The 27,866-nt window shown below is 35.2% G+C and overlaps 1 protein-coding gene across 4 annotated transcripts in view; it reads left to right on the top strand.

Annotated features, from left to right (window-relative positions):
- The first annotated feature begins 4,677 nt into the window (after positions 1 to 4,677).
- The window catches only part of CDK12 (cyclin dependent kinase 12), a 65,172-nt gene continuing 41,983 nt past the window's right edge, over positions 4,678 to 27,866 (top strand). For 2 of the 4 annotated variants that reach the window (XM_003768269.4, XM_003768270.2), the window contains exons 1-5: positions 4,678 to 6,421; positions 11,373 to 12,257; positions 22,945 to 23,121; positions 26,071 to 26,210; positions 26,800 to 26,970. In XM_003768269.4, coding sequence (XP_003768317.1) covers positions 5,352 to 6,421; positions 11,373 to 12,257; positions 22,945 to 23,121; positions 26,071 to 26,210; positions 26,800 to 26,970 — 2,443 coding nt within the window. In that variant the 5' untranslated portion in view covers positions 4,678 to 5,351. The remainder of the gene's footprint in view (positions 6,422 to 11,372; positions 12,258 to 22,944; positions 23,122 to 26,070; positions 26,211 to 26,799; positions 26,971 to 27,866) is intronic. The other 2 variants (XR_004233857.1, XR_004233858.1) reach the window with 2 other exon arrangements.

Below are 27,866 nucleotides of genomic sequence, written 5' to 3' on the forward strand. Positions count from 1 at the left end.
CATATAGAGGGTCACACTCTGGACTTAACCATTACCTACAAGTAGTCCACTTCATTTAAAAAACTAACTTATCATTCCAACTTTCTCAAAATCTCACTCCTCCTAAATGTTTTTTTTCCTTTGATCATCATTTAGAATTTCCAGTTTTTCACTACTTCTTTTTCTTTTCCCTGTCTTTGCTTTCCATCAGTCCCAACCCTAATCCTATACTTAAATAGTTCAACTCCTCACTGTTATCAGCTCTCAAATCCTTTACCTCCTTGTCCTTTCAAAGCTCATCCCCTGTTAAAACTCCACTCCTGAATTAATCCCATTATCTTCCTTTGCTCTTCCAAAAAAAAAAAAAAGAAAGAAAAGAAAAACAAAACCTTTGTTTTTTTTTTTTTTTTTTTTTTTAATTTAATAGCCTTTTATTTACAGGTTATATGCATGGGTAACTTTACAACATTAACAATTGTCAAACCTCTTGTTCCAATTTTTCACCTCTTACCCCCACCCCCTCCCCCAGATGGCAGGATGACCAGTAGATAAAACAAAACCTTTGTGATAAATATACATACACTAGACAAATTCCTACATTGGCTATCTGCAAAAATGTCTCATTCTGCATATTGAATCTATCATCTCTCTCAAAGGAGGCATATAGCATTCTTTGCCATGATGGAATCCCTGTTGGTCATTACATTAATCAGAATTCTTTTCTTTCAAAATTGTTCTATTAATCAATTGTTTTCCTGGTTCTGCTCATTTGATTCTACATCAGTTAATATATATCTTTGATTTCACAGAACCTGTTCCTTTTGTCATTTTGTCATTATGGCATAATAGTATTCCTTTACATTTGGCTCTTGTGCTCTTACATGCTGCTGAATGGAACTGGAAGAAGTCATAGAACCATACTGTCTGGGTATACTCTGAATTCATACTGTTCAACTTCAATTGAGTCCTTGGTATAGGAAGCAATCTCTTTTTCCCTTCCTAATTGATTTCTTATCCCATTGCCCACAGACACTATTCAGAACCTATCCTCATTTTCTAGAGCACATCTTCTCCCCCACTACCTCAGCTGAGGACTTCTCTTACTTTACTAAGAAAATTGGAGCAATAGCTCCCTTTTTCTCCCTTTCTATTTCAAAAATATAGCATCTCATTCTTCTTTCCCCCATTCTGTATAATGAGATGACCATTTTCCTTGCCAATGCTAATCATACATATGTCCTTGATCACATCCTCCTGTCAGTTATCCTTCCTTCTTTCTTTCTAGTCTTCATCCTCTCCCTGTATACTGATATCTTCCTTACTATCTTCGAACAAGCCTAAGTCTCTCCCATCCTAAGAAGAAAACAAAACCAAAAACAAACAACTTTCAATAAACTCAACATCCCCGAAGACTCCACCTCCCCCCCCCCCCCCCCCCCATATTTCCTACCTTTCTCAGCCAAATTCCTAGGAAAAAACTATCTACATTCTTTGTTCCTACTTCCTTTCCTCTTACTTTGATCACTACAATCTGGCTTTTGACTTCATCATTGACCTAATACAACATTCTCCAGTGAATTCTTAATCTGATGGTCTTTTCTCAGTTCCCATCTTATTTGATTTTTCTCCTGTATTTGGTACCCTTTTCTACTCCTGCATACTTTCTTTAGTTGCATTGTCATGACACTATTTTCTCCTGATTTTCTTATTACTTACCTGATCACTTCCTCTGTCTTTTTTGCTGGCTCTCCATAATTGTGCAATGTTCAATAGCTGTTGGTATTCACCAAGGTTTTGTCTTGAAACTTATTCTGTATCCATATTGTCCCTTTCATTTAGCTATCATGTTCCCATGCTTGATACCTCTTTGTAGATGTTATAAATCTATATGGCAATAAAAGAGAACTTTAGTGTCTATTATATGTCAAGCACAGTGCTAGAGGCTGAGGATACAAAAAATAAAACAAATCTTATTCCCAAAAAAGTTACATTCTAAACAGAAAGACAAGAGTAAGTATGTATGTCATATATAGAATGAATATAAAAAAATAAATGTAAGGCATTTAGAGAGAGAGAACAGGAGATTAAGAAAGGCTTCATATAGAAGCTTTTTTTTTTTGAGCTGTGTTTTAATCAAGGGGAAGATCCAAGTGAGTTGGAAGAGAGGGTTTGGTGGAAAACCAATTTGGCTGGATCACAGAATATAAGATGAGGATTAATGTACAATGACACTAGGAAGATAGTTTAGGAAAAGGTTGTGAAGGAGGTTTTTTTTTTTTCCTTTTTTTTTTTTGTGTGTGTGTGTGAAGTATTTAAAAAGTTAAATAAAGGAATTTATATTTTATCCTATAGGCAATAGGCAGCCACTAGAGTTTATTGTATAAAGGAGTGAAACAGATCCATACTTAAATTAGGAGATTGTTGCAAAAATATGAGAAAGAGATGGTGAAGTTCTGAATCAATGTGGTGGCTGATTTGGCAACAACCTGGATCCTGAACTTTATATCCACATCACCAATTGCCTGTTAGACATTTCAAGGCCCACTATGATTCAGCTGCCTTCGCTCTTCACCCCTGCTGCTCTCTTTTGTTGATGAGTTCTTAATAGCATTACCATTTTGAAGACTTCAATCTCTCCCAGCTTTTGTATGCTATATTCCCTCATTAGAATGTATTATTTTAAAGATAGACTATCTTTCTTTTTGCTTGTATTTGTATCCCCAAAACTAAGTCTGGCTTAGTGCTTTATAAATATTGGTAAAGCACTGGTAAGTGCTTTATAAATATTTGTTGACTTGATATCTGGAGATATCTCAAACAACATATCTATTTTAGTATATTTTATTTTTCTAAATCTATGCAAAGATAGTTTTCAATATTCACCTTTGCACAACCCTGTGGTCCAAATTTTCTCCTTCTCCTCATCCATTCCCCTTCCCAAGACAGCAAGCAATCCAGTATAGGTTAAATATGTGCAATTCTTTTAAGCATATTTCCCTGTTTGTCATGCTGCACAAGAAAAATCAGCTCAAAAGAGGAAAAACACAAAAAAGGGGGGAAAAAAAACAAGCAAACAACAACAAAAAGGTAAAAATACTATACTTTGATCCACATTTAGTCTCCATGGTTCTTTCTCTGGATGTGCATGGCACTTTCCATTACAAGTCAATTGGAATTGCGTTGAATCATCTCATAGTTGAAAAAAGCCACATCCATTACAGTTGATCATCACATAATTTTGTTGTTACTGTATACAATGTTCTTTTAGTTCTGATCACTTCACTTAGCACAAGTTCATGTAAGTCTTGCCAAACCTTTCTGAAATCATGCTGCTGATCATTTCTTATGGAACAATAATATTCCATTACATTCATGTACCATAACTTATTCAGCCAATCTATATCTGATGGGCATCCCCTCAATTTCCAGTTTCTTGCCACTACTAAAAGGGATGCTACAAACATTTTTGCTCATGTAGGTCCTTTCCCCCTTTTTATGATTTCTTTGGAATACAGACCCATTAGAAACACTGATAGATCACAATTTGATAGCCCTTTGGGCATAGTTTCAAATTGCTCTCCAGAATGGTTGGAACAGTTCACAAATCCATCAACAATGTATTAGTGTCCAGTCAAACAACATACCTAAAACAGAACTTAGTATCTTTTCTCCCATGTCAAGTGCTCTTCCAAACTTTCTGTCAAAATTACCACTAATCTTTCACTTTCTCAGGTTCATAATGTTTGCATCAATTTTTTTCCTCTCACTTTTCCTTACTTCATCTCAGTAAAATCTCTTTATACTCTACTCACAGTCATATACCATTTGAAGTACCTAATAAAGCACTTGGTGTGGAACTGAAGCTCAGGGGAGAAACTGTTGATTGGCATATAGTAGCTAATCTTATTGATTCATCAGATCAATCACTTGTAGATACAAAATAGTTTGATAAGGAAAATTAAGTTAATCAAGGAAGCCTTCACAAAGGACATATAATTGTCTGAACTGAGCCTTATAATAGGGACCTCAAATCTTTACCTTCAACAACTTACATTTTATGCAGAAATCACCCTTATAATACCCATATAAGATATTATATATATATGCAAAGTAATAAGTAAAAAATTATATATACAATATGACGTAATTATATTATCAAGATTAAGAACCTTGGTGTCAAGAAGCGATGAATGAAGAGTTTAAAGTATGTGCAAAGCACTGAGGATACAAATAGGAAAGAGAACTGGTTCTCAAGAAGCTCACATTCTTTTGGAGGTGATAATACATATGGAAGATTTTAGCAGCAAATCAAAAATAATGGAGTCTTCTATAGTAATAAGAAACGATTAGAGATGGGAAGGGAACTTAGGGAAAGACTTAGGTAATGGCAACGTTTTCAGACATTTTTAGGAGCAAGAGATCCTTGTTAAGTCCTGGAGGGGTTCTGTTAGGCAGCTGAAAGTGTATTATTAAAGTTGGAGGCAAGCACACTGTGTTAGGTTACTAAGGAAGCTGTTAGCCTAGGTAGACTCCCAATAAAGTCTTGTTTAAAAAAAAAAACAGGATGTAGTTTATCAATAAAGAGTTGTTTTAGTTAAAAAAAAAGGCCACCTATATTCTCGCGAGAAGTCGATGACTTGTTCGTCATTAGCTTTACCCGTTCTCGCGTAGTTTGGTAGAGCCTTGAGAGGAGGGAGTAAGGAAATAGGGAAGGGAAAAGTAGCCAGAGGCCGGTGTCTCTCTCGCGAGAGCAGAGTCACTCTCGCGAGGTTTGGGCTGCGTTTCCCACCCCCACCCCCAGCCTCAGCTAAGTGCCGTTTCGGTTTAACCTAGTGTGTGTGAGTGTGAGAGCGTGTGTGTGTGTGTGAGAGAGAGAGAGAGTGTGTGTGTGTTAGGGAGGTCTGAGGTGAGGGGAGCGGGTAGTGACTTCCCCAGGAAGGAGGGACAAAGGGAGCGGGGGGGGGCGCCCAGACCTCGGGCCCCCAGCGTCAGGAGGCCTCGGGGCGAGCCGGGCTGCCGGCTGGGGGAGGGCCCGCGCAGCCCTCTCAGACAGGCCCGCCCGGAGCCCGAGGCGGCCCTTCAGCTCCAGGGGGCCGGGCCGGCCTCCCCCACCCCTTGCGGGGCGGGAGCCTCGCTTTCAGTCTTTGAGGAGCTTTTTTATTTTTCTGCTTTCCCCTCCTCGGGCCCTTCCCTCCACCTCATGTAGGAAGGGGCCGAGGTGTAGGGAGGGAGGGGGGGCCAGGGCGGGCGCCTTCCCCCCCCACCTCTCTTCAGGAGGAGGCTTTGCTGGGTGTGAGTTGGGGGGGTGGGTGGGGATTGACTTTGGGAATTCTGGGGGATTCCTCTCCCATCTAGAAGTTAGGGGAAGGGGAATGCCCAATTCAGAGAGACATGGGGGCAAGAAGGATGGGGGTGGAGGGAGTTCTGGGGCCATGCATCCATCATCTTTGGGTGGTGGTGGCAGCTCCAATAGCAGAGAGAGGCATAGACTTGTGTCCAAACACAAGAGGCACAAGTCCAAGCACTCCAAAGACATAGGCTCTCTAGCCCCTGAAGCAGCCCCATTGAGCACCATGATCAAGCCTTTGGTGGAGTACGACGACATCAGCTCTGATTCGGACACCTTCTCTGATGACATGGCCTTCAAGCTAGAGAGAAGAGATAATGATGATCGTCGGGGTACTGATAGGAGTGACCGGCTCCACAAACATCGCCATCATCAGCACAGGCGTATCAGAGAGTTATTGAAGACCAAGCAGATAGAGAAGGAAAAGAAGTTAGAAAAAAACCAAGAAGTCTCCAGCAAGTCCGTGTCCACGAAGGACCGAGTATCTGGGACTTCAAAACGACTGAATGAAGAGAATGATGAATACGGGAAGGTACTGGTATCTAAGAGTAGCAGTAATAAGGAATCCAGATCAGCCAAATTCCATAAAGAGAAGACTCGAAAAGAACGAGAGTTAAAGTCTGGACACAAAGACCGTTCCAAAAGTCATCGGAAAAGAGACCCACCCAAAAGCTACAAATCAATAGATAGCCCCAAACGGAGATCCAGGAGCCCTCACAGGAAATGGTCTGACAGCCCTAAGCAAGATGACAGTCCTTCTGGAGCATCTTACAGCCAAGAATATGATGTTAGTCCTCCAAGGTCTCATACCTCCAGCAACTATGACTCCTACAAGAAGAGCCCAGGTGGATCCTCGAGGAGACAGTCAATTAGTCCACCTTACAGAGAGCCATCAGCCTACCAGTCCAGCACACGTTCACCCAGTCCATACAGTAGGCGGCAGAGGTCAGTGAGTCCTTACAACAGGAGGCGATCATCCAGCTATGAGAGGGGGAGTGGTTCATATGGTGGAAGATCACCTAGTCCCTATAGCCGAAGACGCTCTAGCAGCCCATTTGTGACCAAGCGCTCTGTGAGTCGGAGCCCTCTCCCCAGGTATGTAATCTTTTCAAATTTTTATCTTGGGAGAAAATGGGTTGTGGGGGATAAGGGCTGGATGCATTGAAGGACCTTTGCCTCTCAGGAAATAGAACCACCAATGACCAAGAACTTTTGTTGTTAGCTACTTGGGGGAATAGATAAGCCCCCTCTAGTATCTTGCAGATCTAGTTTTTCAAAAGTAGAGCGTTTAAGTGGTAAAAACTATTTCCCATGGTGGTCCCAGCTCTTTTCTTTGGTAACACTTTCATCTGCAAGATTCAATGTGAATAACCACCTGTTCCCATTCCCAAAGATGGTCCCATCAAAAAAAGGATGAGACACTGTGGGGAAAATCCATATTTTCTACTTGTGTTTGTAATTGTGATCCAGAAGTCCTGAGCTTGTCAACCTATTCTTAATTTTTAAAGAATTCCATTTCTGTTAGTTTGAAGATGTTTAGGCATGTTCATTTTCAAATTGCTAGCATTCTATTTTCATCATCCTTATTCCCTTTTCATAATAATCTTAATCATTCCATCTTGTGTTTAAAATTTATCACAATATTTTCCCTTCTTTTGACAACACGGTAAGATAGAAATATGTTATGAAGAGAAATAGGCGCCCTTTTAGCTCCATCAATTTACCTTGTGACCATTACCTAGTCTTTTCCTTTCAGTAGATTGAATTAATGCCTAACTTGATGATGTCCTTAAGAAAAAAACAAGTTCCTTTCTCATTTGAGATACACAGCTTAAAAAGTAAACTACTTATGGAAAGTTTTTATTTTCAGGAATAGAAAGCAGCACTCTTTTTTTTCAAGCATACTTTTACATGGTGTTAGTATTTTTTACTCCCATTTTAAAAAATTTGTGTTAGATACACTAAACTACCCTTCTCTTTTTATGTGCCAGTGTAAGCTCTAGGAATAAAGCGTGGAAGAATCTACCACCATTCTTACAAGAGTTTTTGCTAAATCCGTGATGGAGTTATACAGTCATGTATAATATTTCTTCCAACTCTAACATTCTGTTGAGCTATGAGGCTGTGTAATGGCTCCTTTTTTAAAAAGGGAGCTGGAGTATTTTTAAAGAATTAATTGTTTTGATCCAAAGTATTGACTGTTTTCCTACCAGGGTAAATTTTATTGAGTATTTCCTGGGTAGTTATAAAGTAGTTTCTGAAATTATCCTTAGTCCATTGGATTTGGGGCTACAGAAGTTCGCTAATTTGTAAAATTAGGGAACTCTTAGTCTCTAAGATATATTCCAACTTCACTCTCTAACATTCTTGAAATCTCAAGCTTCATTCAGGGCTCAAAATGCAAGAACCACTTTCTATATGAGGTATTTGAAGATCCATGTTAATTGTTCCACTTCCACCTTCCTGGAATTACTTTCTGTTTTTGTATACTTTGTATACATTTTGAATTTACTTTCTGTGTACATGTTGCTTTCTCCCCTCTCCCCAGTGGAATGCTTCTTGAGTGATAATTTTTTTCCTTTTTGGATTTTTGTCTTTTCAAAACCTAATATAATTCCTGGCATATAGTAAGTGCTCAGTAAATGCTTGTTGAGTTGAATTGAAGAAATGCCAGTAATAACTGTTTTTCTGAGTAATAGTTTTGGACAATGATAGAAAATACTCCATCTCATTTTCTGTTTCTTTCCTCAACTTTGTTGAAGTTTGTCTTATAGGAAAAAGTTTTTAAAATAGAAGGGCAAGATGCAAATTTGATGCATATTTATTTCCTGGAGTTCCAGTCATTTCTATAGTTTTTTGTTAGTTTTCCTTAAAAGAGCCTTGCCTTTGCATCAGTGTTTGATATTGTCTTGTGTGTACATTCCACCTCCATTTCATTGGCAGGCCAAATGGTGCCAAAAGTTCAATGCATACTTGTCAGAATGGATGAAACATGAACATGTGGTACCTTTCTGTGTCCATCCTGTGTTTTTCTTTTTTTATACTGTAAGAAGGAAACAGACACAGTAGGCACTTGAGATTTTTTTTTTTATAAATTTAAGTTGGCAACACTATTAAATCAAAAAATCTGCATTAGAAATTACTATGTTGTAATCATAATAGTGATACTTCAAATGCAGGTGGGATTGAACTGGTTTAATTTACTATCATAGATTTAAATTTGGAAAGAGTCTCATAGACCATTTAGTTCAGCCCCCTTATTTTATATCTGATGAAACACAGTGAGGTAAAGTGACTTTTCCAAGGTCACAGAGGTAAAAAAGCATTAGAGACTCAAAGCCTTTGACTTCAGAGCCGTTGTACGGTGCTGCCTTCCCAAGAAGTTAAAAGATAGAATTGATTCAGAATTGATTTTTTCATAAAAAGGAAATTGAGACTAACATGCCTCACTTCAACCTCCAATATATCTTTTTTTTGTGAAGAGCTAGGACTCATATCTGAAACAATCATGGTTCAGAAAGTCCTGTGTTAATTACTTTCAGTATTTGGCTCTCCAAACATAGGGGTATAATAGGACCTGGACCTAGGGAAAAGCCAGAAGTCCTGGATTTTAATCTAATTTCTGTCACTTAATAGTTGTGTGACTTTAGTCAAGAAATTTAACCTCTGGACTTTGATTTCTTCTGGCAACTGGAAATTATAACAGTTGCCCTGTCTCCATTATAGGATAATTATGAACATCAATTTAGTAAATATTTTAAGTGCTTATGTACAAAGTATTGTGGGAGATAGAACATAGTTCTTATTCTTGAGGAGTTTACAAACCTAGTATTTAAATTGAATGAAATACATGAAAAAAATTAGAAAATTGTGAAGTACTACATATACAAGAAAAGATGGTAGAATTAGTACTAATAAATAATACTAAAATATTTTGTTGGAAAATTTGGTTTAATTCTATAATATTGATGAAAGACTAAAGACAAAATTTTGGCTGTAGTGAATAGTATTCAAAAAGAGAGTTTATGGAAAATGTTTCAGAAATTTTCTTTGGAAAGAGGAGGGAATTTCATTTTCTGTTATAATGACAGAAAAGAAATTTTTTTTTAGTCATGTGTTTATTTTTATTACTATTAGATGCTTAAAAGAGGAACATAATATTAATAGTATTCCTCAAGGATACATTTGATAAATCCAAAAAAAAAATTTATCTCCATAAATGTGCATAATTTGACAATGGGTTTATGTTGAACACTATAGAATATCATGGTAAAGTTAAGTTTTCATCAGTAACTTTCTGGAGCAGACTTGCCAAATTACTGTAGAGGATGTTGATGATTAAGAATAGACTACTGGGAGAATTTGTGGTTTGTCCAACTAGATTTTTAGGAGAAAGGCTTCTTCTTGTACTTCCAGGATTTCATAGGCAATTCAGTCAAATAGAATTACTAGCAATTCAGACTTGATTTAGATTTCTCTTTTATCGAGGTTAAGTTATATTTTTCTATTTCTTCATAGTTTCCTTTAAGGAAGGAAGAGAGGGAAGAGGATATGGTAATAAAGAAGTACCCTGCCTTTTTATGATCTGAGTTCCTGAAAAGTAGAATGTAAATCAGAACATTTTAAAAGGGGAGCAGGAAGACTGACTCCTTTTATTATTTGATAAATCCTCAGTTTAATTATTTTTGTAATACAACACTAAATTTTTCTATATTTTTAAAAATTCAAATTTTTGTCTTTACATTTGGATATAGTGGGGAAACACGTGTAATATTTAAACCAACTAAAAATACAGAGTAGATTGCTTTAGTCCTGAAGAATTTGTCAGAAGTGTGTAAGGTAAACGGCTTCTAGTCAGAAAATTTGGGTACCTGACACATGCAAATTATTTTTATTTCTTACAGAAGATCATAATTTCAGGAATATCTTTTAATATTTTTACAACTTTCTGAGCAGCTAGATGGCACAGTAGAATACAGGCTTTGGAATCAGAAATACTGAGTTCAAATCTAGCCTCAGACAGACTTTAAATTAATAGTTATATATGAGCTGGGGCTAGTCACTTAATCCCTATTGCCTCCCCTCTCCCCCTTCCCCCACAAAAAAAAAAAATCTTCAGATATTTTCATAACTTTTAAAAGTGTTTGAAATGAAAAATCTAAAATCTTTGTCATTTTATGTTATTATTTTTATTACCCCTTCAAGAATACAAAAAAAGAGTCATATTTCCTTAACCTGGTGAGTAGAGAAGAGCTTGCACTTAAGTAAAATGAGGAAAATATAGACAAAAGCTATTTAACAACTTGAGTGTTACAAGCGTAACATGGTATTATTAGATATAGGTACACTTGTGTGTACACAGCTAGATATTGTAGTGGATAGAGTTCCAGGACTGTAGATGCATCTTCCTGACTACAAATATGGACTTAAGACACTTACTAGCTGTCACTTAATTCTGTTTGCCTCTGTTTCCTTATTTGTAAAATGAGCTGAAGGAAATGATAAACTACTCTTTGCCAAGAAAGAGTCAGAAACAACCAAAAAATAACTAAATGATAATAAATTCTTGTGTTCTAAAAGAATTAATTGCTATCAACTTATTTATTAAGGTAGATTATAGGACCATTGATGAAAAGCTAGAAGGGATGTGAAGGGGCCAAACCTCCTTCTGATTCTTTTTCTTCCATCTCTCCCTCTTTATTGCCCCTCCTTCCCTACTTTACTTCTTTCTTTCTTTCCTTTCTCCCTCCCTCTCTCCCTTTCTCTCTCCTTCCCTCCGTCCCTCTCTCCCTTCCTCCCTCCCTCTCCTCTTCCTCCTCCTTTCAGGGAAATTGAGGTCCAAGTGACTTACCATGGTCATACAGGTAATACAAAACAGGCAGAGTTTGAGCCCAGCTCTGAAAGCCAGTTTCTTCTATTATACTTCACTATCTATTAATTTGAGTAATGTTTTTTCCCATCTGCTAAAACTTATTATACTAATTCTTCTTTGTTTGAATATGACTTTGAAAGATTAATTTTTACCATAAGTCTCTTCTCCCTACAGGAAATCAGTGAAATCTAGAAGTAGAAGTCCTGTATATTCTAGACATTCATCTTCCCACAGCAAAAAGAAGCGATCGGGTTCACGAAGTCGACATTCTAGTATCTCACCTACCAGGCTCCCATTAAACTCCAGCCTGGGAGCTGAACTCAGCAGAAAGAAAAAGGAGAGGGCTGCTGCAGCAGCTGCTGCAAAAGTGGATGGAAAAGAGGTGAAGGGGTCACCTGTAATTTTGCCTAAAAAAGAAAACATCTCAGGAGAGACTAAAGAATCAAGCCTTGAGTCTAAAAAATTATCTAGAGTTTTAAAATCTGAAAAATCTGCTTCAGATACGGAACTGGTGAATTTAACACATTTGAACACAGAGATCAAAACTTCTTCAGATCCAGGAAAAGTAAAATTGGATGAGAATTCTGAGAAGAAGCATCTTGTTTCTACTAAAGACTTGAAATCACAGGGATCAAAAGACTGTAAACCCATAGCTTTGAAAGAGGAAATTGTGATTCCAAAGGAATCAGAAACAGTGGAAAAAGAGGCTCTTCCACCTCTCCCCACAATTACTTCTCCACCCCCTCTGCCAACCACCACCCCTCCACCTCAGACGCCTCCCCTGCCACCTTTACCTCCATTACCTGCTGTTCCACATCAACCACCTCTGCCACCTCTTCAACCAACTTTTAGTCAGGTCTCTAATTCTGTTACCCCAACCTTGTCATCTTCTCACCCAAGGACATCTGCTCTATCCTCTCAGGCAAATTCTCAGCCCCTTGTACAGGTTTCTATGAAGACACAGATGTCTTTGACAGCTGCTATTCCACACCTGAAAACTTCAACTTTGCCTCCTCTGCCACTTCCACCCTTACTTCTTGGAGAGGACGACTTGGATAGGTGAGTCTACTAGATACCTTTTTTATTTTTTTATTTTTTTTACTAGATACCTTTTAAAAAATTAACTCTGATGCTCTGCATGTCAACTTATATGTTTTATATTTATGTTTAGATCTCTCTACCTTATCACTACTTTTAATATCACACAAATAGGGTACATTTTTGGTGTTTGACTTTTATTGGAAAAGGGCAGAATCAGGGCTTCCATCAGTTATAAAAATTTGTGGAAATAAATGAGGCATGTTAACTACATCACTCATTTTATTTTTCAGTAAAACTGCTTTTGATTCAAATCAAAGGTTGTTATAGCTACTTTTAAAGTGAGGCTGCTTGGAATAATGGATCAAAAGTAAAATTGAAGTAGGTAAGATCGATCTGCATTTCACACTTGCTTTGTGACCATGAGTCAAGTCACAGGTTTCTCAATCATAAAAATGGAGTTAATACCTATAAAACCTACCTTACTAGGGTTATTGAGGGGTCCAAATGAAAGAATATACATAAAGTGCTTAACAAACTGTTATTGACCAATTTCTTTCTAAAAGGTAAAGAATAAATAATAATTCCAGAATCTTCATAAATGAGAACAGTTAAGTCACATGGGGTAATAGGAGGGTGGCGTTGAATCATAAATTTGATTTTATGGTAAGCATTTTAAAATTGATTTACCCATGTCCTCTGAGTGACTGACTCCAGGCACTACCAAGCCAACATAACTGTTTAACAATTACATATGCTATGGCAACTTTGTTTGTTACTGTTTCTTGCCATTAGTTCTTTTATTCCCTCTGAATCTGCATTGCCTTCATTGCAACATTCTTTCTTTGTACACAGAAAAACTGGTACTGCTGAATTTTTCACCTTCGGATTTCCGAAGTAATATTGATAGTCTAATATCTTTCAACTCTTCAAACTTATTTTCAGTCATCCTCAAAATAATATAGATGTGACTTTTAAGGAAAAGAAAGATTTTTTGTTTGTTTGTTTTCTATTTGTATCGGCTCATAGTAATTTTTTAAAATGACTTATCATGTTGTCTCTATATTAGCCAGTAATTATGACGACAAGATCTTATATTTAGAGCTAGAAAAAGGACCTTGAAGATCCATCTAGTCCAACTCTCTTTCCAGATGAGGAAATTATTTGCCCAGGATCATGTAGCTAATAAATTGTTAGACAAAGGATTCAACCCAAGTCTTCCCAATTCTAAGTCCATTCCTCTCTCCACTACATCACATTGGCTTCTTATACCAAATACCAAAAATTTAATCTTAGCAGCAATAGAACCACTTTACTTGGAATTCATATAAAAACTTTTGTTAAAAATGCTCAAACTTCTCATAGATTAAACATGCATTTTAAAAAATGTAGTCTTATTGAGAAAGGAAAGTATTGGTCTCTACTCTTATCTATAGGCCTGAAGGTCCTGATTAATATTAGTTTTCATCTATCAGTATAAGTTTGTCTTTTGGAAGCAATAACTACTTTTCAAGTCAAATTGGAATAACATTGAATATTTTTCAATTATATAATGTGTCCAGCATTTGATTTTGCTTCTAGGTTATATTGTTCTTATTAAAGACATAGTGAAATGATTATTTTTTGAGTGTGGGATGAAATGGAAAGGAGAATAAAATTGTCATGTATGTATATGTAATAAAAGTTGAGTATGGGACAGATTTTGGGAGTAGAGCAGTAAGAGCTTAATAGATTCTTCATTGAATTAGGAGAATTGGCTTAATTAAGAGATCCTCACCCATCACCCCTTACTCCCCCCAAAAAATTTTTGATTTTGACAAAATGCCTTAATATCCTCTTTTTCGCTTACTTGTTTTTTAAATGTGCTACTATACCACAATAGGGTACTTGTAAAGATGAGTGAATTAGTAAGTTGAATATTGGGAGTAATTGAGAATTTTTGACCATAGCATTAGGGGTATTTATCATTTGTTTAAATTCAACAGTTTGCTTCTGTTTTTAAATAAAAAGAAGTTAGTGTTGTCCCTTTGTATACTAGCCCTTCTCATTTATATATGAAAAACAATTCAAGAAACTGAATTTAGTGTTGTGCTTTCTTTTTGAAGAGAAACTAAAAATTTTCTTTAAATCAAATTTGCATTTTATTTTGTATAGAAACTTGCTAACCTAGGTCTCAGTCTAGCAATAATCTAATTTTGGGGCTTAATTTTGTTTCATTTCTTGTAATAAAGCTAAATATCACTGTATAATAAATACTGCTGATTCATGATTTCAGAAAGCAGAAACTGCAGACATATGACTCATACCCACTAATCTTTTGTTAGCATTTTGTCAGGACAGATTGAGAATTTCTCCTGATAGGTATAGTATTTTTGGAAATGGCTAAGTTATAACCTCTTTTATTGAGAAGGTCCTTTTGTCTACTTACTTAGCCACATAAATCTTTATTTCTCTTCACATGTCCCATCATACTTTCTGTGTAGCCTGTCTTTTGCCAACAGCCTAGTTCATGTTGAAATTTATTTGTATTTGTTATCCAAAACAAAAACAAAAACAAAACCACCTGTTTCCTGATGAATAATATCTTGTGAAAAAGAGAGGAGTGATATTTGAGATCAGATTTTGATTCTTATGATAGCTATTTACTATTGATTCCCTGGTTGAATATTTTGCTGATGCATGTCATGGCCTTTGTTGCTTTTAAGGATTTCAAAATTGAATAGTGGGTCATTTTTCATCAGTTTGTTTGCAGTGGAAAGGAAAGGGTGGGTGGCTCTGTTTTTAACTTTGCGATTTGAAAAATATTGATACTTTATTAAATGCATGTAGTTGATCACCTTTTGTTTAAATTGTGTGTCCTAGGTTTGATATTTAGATGATATTTTTAAGGTTTGAATAGGACTTTAACCGTGATGAGGAGGCTGAAACCAGGAGAGGCCAAAGTGACTTCCACAAGTTTTGCTAGAGCCCAAGTGACTTGGCAGCTAGTAGTAATCTGAGGCAGGATTCAAATACAAGTTCTCCTGACTGGAGGATGGAAGGATTTATCTAGTAGCTGTCAACTAGACCAAAGTGCATTTGACTAAAGATTCCATGGAAAGTTAAAATACTAAAATGAATCTTAAGATATACTCTGATTACACAGCTAACCTGTTCAGTACTCTTAACATACTACTACTAAATGACCATAGTCCAAAAGGAAGATGTCAGAGTTTGTAATGGGGAGTTAATAACAGTTTATTGAATTCAATTAGCATCACATATTTCGATCTGACTCATTGGATAAAGATTTTTCCTGCCTATACTCTTCTGGTCTGCTCTCTTATTAAACTGTCCCAGTGCCTTGCACACTTCCACCAATGGGGTTGGGGAGTATCCAGATTCTATAGACACAAAATGGAATTTGTTTTATTAATAATGGATTGGTATTAGTTTTGTCCATGTACCTTAATGATATGTTCACATATATTTTAACCAAGATCCATATTTAATATGGAATTGCTATAAGCTTTAAGTACTTGAATGAAACCAATATTCTAACTAATAAGCATATGTCTCATGCTGATAATTTAAAATTTTCTTCCCAAAATAATATTTCTTTTTTTTTTTAGATTTATCTCTTGTTTTTAATCATCTAAATTCCCCTATCTCTCAAATAATAAAGAATAGTGGTTTTTATATAATAAAAGAAAAATATATTTATTCTATGTCCCCTTTAATGGCCACTCAACATCTTCAAATTAAAGAATAGATTTTAAAGAAAAAAGATGATGAGAAAAACAATCAACAAGATGATCAAATCGGAGAAAAAGAAATCTGAAAATGGACTTGATCATCTTGTTAATTGTTTATCATTGTAGTGTTAAATATCCATGGACTCTCCACTTCTGCAAAAGGGCAGGAGAAGTTATCCTCTCCCCTTTTGTGTGTGTGTGTGTGTGGTAATTTGGTAACATTTACTTTTGATTATTTTATGCTTATTGTTCTTTCTATTTCTGCCGATAGCCTTTTTTTTTCTTGGCTCTACTATACTCTGCATCAGTTTATATAATCCTATATTTCTCTGTTTTTTCCCATCTTCATCATTTTTAGAGTACAGTAATCTTCTAGTATGTTCTCATGTCAAGAGTTTGTTTAGTCGTTCCTCAGTCAATGGATATCTACTTTGTTTCCAGTTCTTTGCTACTTTTAAAAGTGTATAACCTTTTCTATGATAACACAAGAATCAACCAAAAAGAACCCTAGAGATGACAAAGCATAAATATAAAATTCAGAATTATAGTGAAATGATAAAGGCAAGACACTTTATCCATTGTAGATGTACTTCATATCTACTGGGGGTGGGAGGGAGGGAAAGGAGACTGGCTTCTGTGGCATAATCATTTTAAAGTAGATAAAAAGAATTCCTGACATCAGAGGTTGGTAGACACCAAACTGTAGTGAAAAAAATGAAGTGAAGTGAAAATGAAAAAATCTCTTTCTCTGGAAGTTAAAAAAATAATAATAGTTCCGTGTCCTTTGTATCCTTTTGACTTCTAGATGCAGACACTTTAGGTTTTTTTCTAGTAATTTAGAATGTAAATTTATGGATAAGATATGCCAGTTTTTCCAGAGAATGGTTCCTATTATCTTTTTAGACACATTTAATTAGTTGTACTTTTCTGGATGTGATGTAATATAGCTAACTTGTGCTATTTTAGACTTAGTTGTCATGTCTTTTTCTAACATGGGGTTAAAATGATAAAAGACTGTGAGAAGGATACTTTTCATACCAAAGTAGTAACTTTATTCATTCTTGGTTCTTTATATATTGAATAAAATTCTTAATGGTGCTTTTGGAAAGCAGTTAGAATTCTCTACACAAAGTATAAAGTGCTTTTAAAAGTGTATTGAGGGAGATAGAACCAAGATGGTAAGCAGCAGGAAGAAAAATCTAGCTAGTTATCCACCACACATACACAAGCAAAGACTTCTCCAAACAAGTCTTAATAGCAGATTAGACCAAATCCTGGTGGGGATATTTAAGAAAGACAGAGGGAGACAATCCTTGGGAACAGGGTCTGGCCAGAGGCTTTCTAAGATAGAATATTTTAGTGCTCTGGGACTGAAACTGAGCCTAAGGGAGAAGAGATGTCCCAGATAACACCAGGACATCACAACCTTATGCAGGGGATGGGAACAGGATCCAACTAGCAGCTTGATCATTTACTATTGAGACATAAATCTGGACAGACTGAGAGGACTGGTATTCTAAAATAAGGAGTGGTCACAGACCGTAGCTATAAACAAGAGATTAAGCAAGTTCAAAAGTAAGTAGCAGCAAGGTTCAGATTCTAGAAGCAGACCAATCATTTTCAACTTCTAATCTAAGCTAAAGGAACAGTTAGATGGCAGCAATAGATAGAGTATTGGTCTTTAGAGTCAGAAAATTCATTTTCCTGAATTCAAATCCAGCCTTAGATACTTAGAAGCTGTGTAATCCTGAACAAGTTGATTAACCCTGTTTTCTTCATCTCTAAATGAGCTGGAGATGAAATGGCAAAGCACTCAAATATCTTTGCCAAGAAAAACCCAAATGCAGTAATGAAGTCAGAAAATAATATATTTCTACTGAAAAATAACTGAACAAGAAGCCTAATCTGAAGCTAACAGAGTAATAAGCAAGATAGAAATCCCAGACCAAAGGAATCCTACAGTTTTGTTTCTCTGAACTAGTAGAGTTTTCCAGCTTCCTAATAACAATTGAGTCTCTCTACCAGCAGTATACTTAAACTCCAAAGGAGGCAAGTCTATTGGCCTGTTGAGCAGACTCAAAATCAGATGAGAAGCTTGTAGAGTTCAGATCCAGGGCAAGTAGTCATTAGATTTGCCCTGGATCAGCCCACTTGGGGAGAATTGAAAGACTGAAGATGTCCATCCTGAGTTGTCACAATACTTAATACCCCAAGAAAGCAGTAGTAGCATCAGTCTGATGTTTCCTCCAGAAGTGAACAGGGCTTAGCCTAGAAGAATGAGCAGATTTAAAAAAAGAATCCTATTGTAAAAACCTGTTTGGTGACAGGGACACTCAAAACACATCTAGAAAAAAAATAGCTTCAAATGAGTCCAAATTTAACTAAGACTATTGGAAGGATGAAGTTAGAAGTGAGCTTTTATAAATGAAAGTAAAGCACTGAGAAAAAAAAAAATAAGGAAAGAATTAGAGCTATGGAAGAAAAATTTGGAAAGGTAACAAACACTTTGCAAGTAACAAATTCCCTGAAGTTAGAATGGACCAAATAAAAGTTAATGCCTTCATGAGATAAGCAGCATTAAAATAAAGTCAAAAGACTGAAATAAATAGAAGAAAATCTGAGTTTTTTTAAAACAACTGACTTAGAAAACAGGTTGAGGAGAAAAAAAAAAACTTGATCCTGAAATCAATGAGGAAAAAAAAAGCCCAGACATTGTAATTTAGAGTTCATAAAAGAAAACTAAGTAGATTGCTTAGAAATTAGAAGACAAAATGAAAATAGAAACTTACTTTTACTTAAGACATCCCAGGAACTTCATAGCAAAAATCCAGAGCTTCCAAGTCAAAGGAAAAAATGTCACATACAACCAGAAACAAAGATTCAAGGAACCATGGTGAGGATCAAACATGATTTAGCAGCCACCACTGTAATGCAGCAAAGAAGTGGCAATAATCCAGAAGGTAAAGGATATGGGCTTATAGTTAAGAATAATTTAACCTAGCAAAACTGGAATATGATTCTACAGGTGAGTTGGGAATATTTCTTTAATGAAATTGAGGGCTTCCAAGCATTCCTGATGAAAAGACTTGGGCTTCTTTTCTTTTTTTTTTTTTTTTTAATTGTTAAAACTTTTTATTTTGCAACACATATGCATGGACAATTCAACATTAGCCCTTGCAAAAACCCTGTGTTCCAATTACTCTCTCCTTCCCTACACTCTCCCCTAGATGGCAAGTAGTTCAATATATGTTAAACATGGTAGAAATATATGTTAAATCCAATATATGTATACATATTTATACAATTGTGCCACACAAGAAAAAAAGAAAAGCAAAATAAAATGCAAGCAGACAACAAAAAGAGTGAAAATGCTATGTTGTGAACCACACTCAGTTCCTACGATCCTCTCTCTGGGTGTGGATGGCTCTCTTCATCACTGAACAATTGGAAGTGTTTTGAATCATCTCATTGTTGAAGAGAGCCACATACATTAGAATTGATCATCGTATAATCTTGTTGTTGTGTATAATGATCTGATTCTGCTCATTTCACTTAACATCAGTTCATGTAGGTCTCTCCAGGCCTCTCTGAAATCATCCTGTTGAAGGCCAGAGCTTCTAAAGAACGTTGAAATACAAATATAAGAACAAGAGATATATTAAAAGGTTGACATAAATGAACAATCATAAGGGACTAAACTGATTACATTCTAACATGGGGAAATGATATATGGGTCCTCTCTGAACTCTTATTATCATTAGGGAACACAATAATCTAATTAACAGAAAGCCTGAGTGAGATCTTGTTAAAATGTCTTTTTAAAATTAAAATTTATTTTCACATCCACATTCTCTCCTTTCCTCCAAAATCCTTATTTGAGAAAGGAAGAAAAAAAACCCTCTTATGAACACAACATGATCAAGCAAAACAAATTCCCCCCTTGGTCATGTTCAAAAAGAAAACAACCATGGGTTCAATTTTATATTTATATAATTTTTTTTCCCTTGAGTCAGTCCAGATTAAGTGATTTACCCAGGGTTACACAGCAAGTATCAAGTGTCTGATTTGAATTAAGGTTTTCCTTACTCTAGAGCAGGGGTCCTTGAACTTTTTAAATAGGGGGCCAGTTCACTGTCCCTCAGATTGTTGGAGGGCCAGACTATAGTAAAAACAAAAACTTTGTTTTGTGGGCCTTTAAATAAAGAAACTTCATAGCCCTGGGTGAGGGGGATAAACGTTCTCACCTGCTACATCTGTCCCGCGGGCCGTAGTTTAAGGACCCCTGCTCTAGAGTTATCTTCTAGCTAGCTGCCCAGTTTCAATTATATCTTGATCTTAAAAGAATAGAAAGGTATGAAGAATACACCAAGGAGAAGGGAGGGGAATGGTAAGAAAGGGGAACATGGAAAATTATCACACAATGAAAGTATACAAGTAGAAGTCGATATAAATAAGGAGGAAGGATTTAGTCAGTTGACACATGAAACTCAGTCTCACAGTGTTTTCTTTCCTCTTCCAATCTGTACACAAATTGGGTACAGAAATACATTACACTCAGCAGGGAAATAGGGAAAAGAGAAAAGAGAGTTTAAGGGAATCATTAATCCTAAGCAAAACAAACTTTAAGGGTGTACAAAAATATTTAAAACTTTTTGCAGTGGCAAAGAATTGAAAACTGGGGGTGGCCCATCATTTGGGAAATTGTTGAACATTAAATTATGGCATATAAAAGAGACATACTTTTTTTGCTGCAAGAAATGATGAAGGGGGTGGTTTCAGAAAAACGTGGGAGGACTTGTATGAACTGATGCAGAGTTAAATGAGCAGAACTTATACAAAAACAGCAGTATTGTAAAGTGAAAGCAACTTTTGAACACTTAAGAATTCTGATCAGTGTAATGACCAATTAGGGTATTCTGATAGAGGTAAGAGAGAGTGCAAAATGAAGATTTTTTTGGAAATTTGTTTTGTTTGACTATATATGTTTGTAACAGGTGTTTTGATTTCTTTTTCTTTTGGGGAGTGGAAGGTAGGACAAGGGTTATTTCTTGAAAAAAAAAATTAAATTAAAAAAGTTAGAAATAGAATACCAGGGGTCCTCAAACTATGGCCCACGGGCCAGATGCAGCAGGTGAGAACGTTTATCCCCCTCACCCAGGGCTATGAAGTTTATTTAAAGGCCCACAAAACAAAGTTTTTGTTTTTACTATAGTCCAGCCCTCCAACAGTCTGAGGGACAGTGAACTGGCCCCCTATTTAAAAAGTTTGAGGACCCCTGGAGTAAGCTGAATGTCTCAGCTTCAACTTTTTTGGAGATGAGGATTTATGTGATCCCTATAAATATCTTTCTCAGTGTGTATTTGTGTCTATGTGTGTGATAACATACTACTTGTCTTGTAATATGTTAAAGTACATTAAGAAATGAATAGGAATTTTCCAGTGTGCTTCAGTTAAAGATACTGTCATTGTATCAGTAGCCCATATTGAACTCTGATTGGAATACAAACTGTTTCTTTCTACTGACTGCCCTAAAAATGAGCTTGATGAAATTATTCAGGTATTTTTCCTTCTTTGTGTAAAAAGATCAGGATAAAGACAATTATTCTACTAGATACTTCATTCAACAAGTATTTATTGAATGCCCTTTGTCAGTCACTGTACTTAGTTTACCACGCCATTGGAATATTAGTTTGAAATTTTTTTGTGTTTTTTTTCTCAGTTTTATGATTTTTTCCCCCTTTCCAAAATACCATTAAATATACAATTCCCACTTTTAAGTTCTTTCCACATTTTTGATATTATTGAAGATTTAAGTTATTGAACTCTTAATGGGCAGATGTTATGTTACATTTCTTTTGAATCGGTCAAACTATAGAAGAGATGATGAATGAGCTTTTATATATTTGCAGTAATAATCTGTGAACTGAAGGATTCTGCTTGGTTTCATTTTGGTTCATTTCAGCGAAAAGCTAGAAAGGCACATGATGAATTGAGAGGCAGGCAATATGATATGGCATAAAGAAAACGGGAGCCCTGGATTTGAATTCTGGTTCCTTCACTTACTAGTTTTGTGACCTTGAACAAGGGTTGAATAGCATTTAACTTCTCTGAGCTTCAGGGATAATAGTGCTATGACTTAAATCAGAGAGTTATTGTGAGAACTCTAAAATTATTCAGTCAACTCAAGTGGCTTCCTGTTGCCTTTGAGATAAAATATAAACTATTCAATTTAGTTTTCAAGCTCTATTACAATTTGACCCCAATATATTCTCTTGAGTTCTAACCAGATTGGGTTTGCTCCTCAAACACATGATACTGATCTCATTTCTACCTGGAATACATTTTCTCCTTAGTTCCACCTCAGAATCTTTCTCATCCTTTAAAATGAAGCTTAGGCACCATCTTCTTTTGTGACAATTTTCCTAATTTTTCCCTAAACCACTAGTACCCTTCCTCCCAAATGATCTTGTGTTTATAATAATATATATTTGTATTTATTATGTTGATAGATCAGTGTAAATCTAAATGTATTTTGTGTACATATATATATATATATATATACATACATATGTTACATATATTTGCAAAATTACTTATCTGCCTCATTAAAATGTAATTCCATTGCTAATAGAGATCATTTGATACTTTATACTTTTATTCCCAAAAAACTTGTACAGTGCTTGACATTTAGTGGGTACTTAATAAATAAATACTTGTGATTGATGGTTATATAAATGTGAACTTATAGAAAGCCAATAAGAGTAGAATTTGGTAAATAAATCATAAGTAATACCTTAACCGTATTCTGAGCATTCTTAATTTTACAGATTTGTGTTAATTGTATATTTTAGAAGAACAGTAATTTGTAATAATATCTCTTATTCTGCCTCATAGACAAGCTTCATATTCTTTAAAAACCTTCATTTGTACATCCCTTTAAATAGCTATCATCTCTCCTCTTTATTCTATTTTAGTCCAAAGGAGAGTCTTCCTCCAAAACCTATGAAGAAGGAGAAAGAACAAAGAACTCGGCATTTGCTCATGGACCTTCCTCTTCCTCCAGAACTTCCTGGTGGTGATCCATCTCCCCCAGATTCTCCAGAACCAAAGGCTGTCACCCCACCTCAGCAACCATATAAGAAAAGACCAAAGTAAGTTTTTTCCAGGAATACACATCTCTGTTTTTACATTAGTTTTGGCCATAATACTTAGTCAATTCTAGTGGATTCCTATTGCTCATAGAATTGAATATAAACTCCGTTTTTTACCTTTAAAACTTCTTACAATCTTGCCCCAAGCTGTCTTCCCAGCTTCATTTGTCTACATTAGGCTAGAAACTCTTCAATGCATGCTCTTCAAGATCACTCTGTTTTTCTTAACTCCATCTTCTATCTCTGTACCTTTTCATTAACTGGCCCCCATGCCTCCTTTTCTCTGCCTTTTTTTCCTTCAAGATATAACTTAAGCACTGCCTTTTATTTGAAACTTTTCCCTATCTTTCAGCTATCATTGCTCTTCTCCCCAGCCAAGCTAATCTGTATTTAACTGGTTTGTATTTACTTTATATCCTATATATGCTTAGATATGACCTTGTTGTCTCCTTGCTTATATTATAAGCACCTTGTTGGGTGTTTTTTCATTTATTTTATGTGTATCTCCAGAACCTAGCACAGTGGTAAGCATGTAGAAGTTTAATAAATGCTTGTTGATTGATTCCTGTGCCATCCAGATTAAGCCAATAGAATTACAGATGATAGATCTGAGCCTAAATTCATCAGATATTTATTAAATGCCTGTTGTACATATAATAATGGGTTAAAACTCAGTGAAGATGGAAAATAAATAGAATTAATCTTTAATGACCAGTTTCAAGCCTTTTCTGAAATATTTACAGTAGGCCTAGCAAACTATATTCCTAATTTTTGTTCCTTCCTACTTGAGTCATAGAGTTTTTGAAAATTTTACCATTTTTCAGGTTGAAAGTCAACTCATTCATCCTGGTATGTTTATTAAATAAGGAATACTTTTATTCTTGAAGTAAAACAAGCCTTTTTGATCAAGATGACCAGTATAACATAGAGACTAATGAAAGAATATAAAAAAGAGAACTAACCTGGAGTCATAAAATTTTTAAAAATTCCTTTTTTTATTAATATTTTCCAATACAAAGAACAGAAAAAGAAGCCTATGACACTGAATCTATATTCTGTGCAGTTTGTTTTTTAATATTTCAAATTTTATTTGAAATTTAATTTGGTAGTTTCCACATCACTCAGATTTTTTTCTGTGGCCTTCTAAATTTCCTTCTCTCATTTGTGTGTTTTTGAAATATATTAGCGATACTTCTATATTAGCGATGTCCCTTCTTCCTTCTCCTCAACTCTCTCTGATTCCCTTCCCTAAAGAAAAATTCTCCTTTGTAACACATACATGTAGATAAAAGGGAGCGCTATTATGAATGAAAGCTTTTATTAGAATGAAGATTAGTGATAATGGTGCAAAAAAAGAAGAATGCCATTGAAACATTTCAAATGTTTGAAGAAAGTAAGAAAGAGTAGAAGAAAGTTCAGTAGGGAATACAGATAAATCAGGGCAGTATTGGTATTATCTTAATATCTGTTTTGAAGTAATAACATGTAATTTTTCATAAGGCATAAAAGGTAGGGTCAAGTAAAATAGATTCTGTTCCAGCAATTCTTAATTTTCTTTGTGTCATGTACTTCTTGGGCAGTCTGAAAAATATGTTTAAATCCATCAAATAAAATATAGAGGATTACAGATGAAACAAATTATATTGAACTAGAATTATAAAAATAATAATGAAACAAGTTCAGGGTTGAGAATCCCTTTTCTAGTCGAGAAAGTATTTCTATTCTGCCAAGAGGTAGAAAGCATGTATTCATTACCACTTTCTTATGTATTTTATGTATTTTTAATGTACATTGCTTTATGAATCATGTTGGGAGAGAAAAATGACATAAAAGGGAAAAGTCATGGGGTGGGGAGAGGAACAAAAAAAGAAGTGAACATAGCATATGTTGATTTAAATTAAGTCTCCATAGTTCTTTTTCTGGATGCAGATGGCATTTTCTTTCCAAAGTCTATTGGGATTGCCTTGGATCATTGAACCACTGAGAAGAGCCAAACCTTTCATAGTTAATTCTTGCACATTCTTGCTATTACTGTGTACAGTGTATTTCTGGTTCTGCTTGTTTAGCTCAGCATTGGTTCATGTAAATCCAGGCCTTACTAAAATCAGCTTGTTGTTCATTTTTTATGGAATAATAATATTCCATTACCTTCATATTCTACAGTTTATACAACCATTCCCCAATTGATGGGCATCTACTTGTTTTCCAATTCTTTGCTATCACAAAAAGAGCTGCTATAACCCTTTTTGTACATGTGGGTCTTTTTCCATCCTTTATGATTTCCTAGGAATACAGACCCAGTTGTGGCACTGCTGGGTCAAAGGGTATACACAGTTTTATAGTCCTTTGGACATATCGTCACTTGTGAGATTATGATTGATCATTGCACTGATCAGGATTCTTAAGTTTTTCATGATTGATGTCTTTCACAATGTTTTGGTCATTGTATAAATTGTTCTCCTTTTTCTACTCATCTCACTCTATATCAGTTCATAAAGATTCTTCCTGTTTTCTTTGAATCCAAACCTTTTATCATTTTTTGTACATTTATATATGATAATTTATTCAGTTACAATACTATTAAGTTCATATGCAATAATTTGTTCAGCCACTCTTCAGTTAGGTCTAACTATGCTACTATAAAAATTATCAGCAATTTCTTTTAAAATATTGTTCAATCAATGAATATCACTTGTCATTGGTTACATTGGTTAGACTAAATATTTCCATAATCTTGAGAACAATCCTGCCAATGGGAAGATAAGTTGAGTATTTTCCTTTGAGGATATATTTTCTTATATCAATCTTGTAAATCCAAGTTTCTGAAAGTACTCTATTATTTAGATTTAATTTTTAAAAAATGTATAAAAGAAACAATGAGTTTATCATCAAAGCATTTTTTTTTTCAGTGAGAGTATTTTATTTTTTAAAAAGTTTTCTTACTTATAGAATCTGTTGCCCACGTTATGGGGAAAGGAGACAAACAGAAAGTGATTGGGGCAAGCGCTGCGTGGACAAATTTGACATAATTGGAATTATTGGGGAAGGAACATATGGACAAGTATACAAAGCCAAGGACAAAGATACAGGTAAAACATCACTATACCAATTCTTTGGTTTATATTGGAACATTTTTACTAGTAACCAGGGGACTGTTAGAGCTGAATAAAACTTACACATTTGGGATTTTTAAAAATTGCTATAGTGACACAGAGACTTTGTCTTAAAGGATCAGCCCTTAGACCTATTAAACTTAATAACTGCACTTTCAGTTTTGCTTTTACGATCCATGTTTAGATGTGTAAATAAAATAAGACTTAATGACTTCAAAAGCATCAGTTAATTTTCCATTATTCAGGGACTGAAAGTGGTCCATTGTGGATTATTAATCTCTATTGTTTTGAAGTTGAAGTATTTGAATTGTTGATGCATTTAATTTTTCCATTCTCTATATTTTTTCTTAGTCTTACCTAGCATGTAGAATCAAAAATTAAGTCTTAGAAATCATTAATTAAATCCAAGGTTAGGCATGGCATCATAAACTCTTTGATTTCTTTGACAAGTATTACGGTCTACATTTTAAAATCATATGAAATGATTAGTATGTTACTTTGCTTTTGGTAATGTTCAGTGTTTTACTTGATAATGGCCTGAAAGAGATGGATTTTGTTTTCACAGGAGAGCTAGTAGCCCTAAAGAAGGTGCGACTAGACAATGAGAAAGAAGGCTTCCCAATTACAGCCATTCGTGAGATCAAAATTCTTCGACAGCTGATCCACCGGAGTGTTGTTAATATGAAGGAAATTGTCACAGATAAACAAGATGCACTGGATTTCAAGAAGGACAAAGGTAGTTAGCATAGGAATGTGTAAACCACAGCAGGGTAATTTAGAATTATCCCTTTATCTAGCTTGATATTGGCATGTTTTGACCAACTCATAATTTAATCTGCTTCTTTGTGATATGTAAATGAAGATGATTGCCTTGGGTTTAGAGCAGCTTATTTGATAAAATGCCAATTTTGTTTGTTTGTTTGTTTGGTTTTTTTGCTTTATTTATAGAAATAGTTGGTAATCATTGACTTATGAGCTGTTCTAGGGTTTCTTACTTAAATAATCAGCTACTTCTAGTAGTAGGTAAAAGGAATGGAACTTTTTACCAGTCATAGGTATATAATGGGTGCTTTCAAAATACAAGAATTTTATGCCACACCAGAAGAATATGTACCTAGAATTGTGACTTGTCACTATTTTATGAATTGAATTTTCATCTTATCCTCCCCTGTATTTGAAGTTTCCTCTTATATTGTCCAACATTCTTTTTATCAGTTTTTCAGAGCTAACTTAGAATAGTTTCAGAAGACATCTAAAATGATGAAGGGGATTTGGAACAGGGGGAATGGAATAAAAAGATAGAGAACCAAAGGTGGCTTATATCTTGTGATAGATTAAATAAGAAGGTGGGTTAGATTCTTCATCTGGATAGATGAAGGCTGAAAAGGAATAGGAATGGAATTTAAAATATCTTGAAGAGATTGGTAAAGTGAATAGAGCAGAGGTTCACAAAATCTGGAATATTAGAATTAAGGAGGCATTGCTTGATGTTTGAAAACATTATTTTTAAGGCACATATACAACCAAGTAATAAAAAATATGGAATTTAGAGTACAAATTCAAATGAGATTAAGGAAAGCTAGCTATATTTAGGGGTATGGCTCATACTTTTTGACAATATGGAGGACACTT

Source organism: Sarcophilus harrisii, chromosome 4, assembly GCF_902635505.1.
Source record: "Sarcophilus harrisii chromosome 4, mSarHar1.11, whole genome shotgun sequence".
Lineage (NCBI taxonomy): Eukaryota > Metazoa > Chordata > Mammalia > Dasyuromorphia > Dasyuridae > Sarcophilus > Sarcophilus harrisii.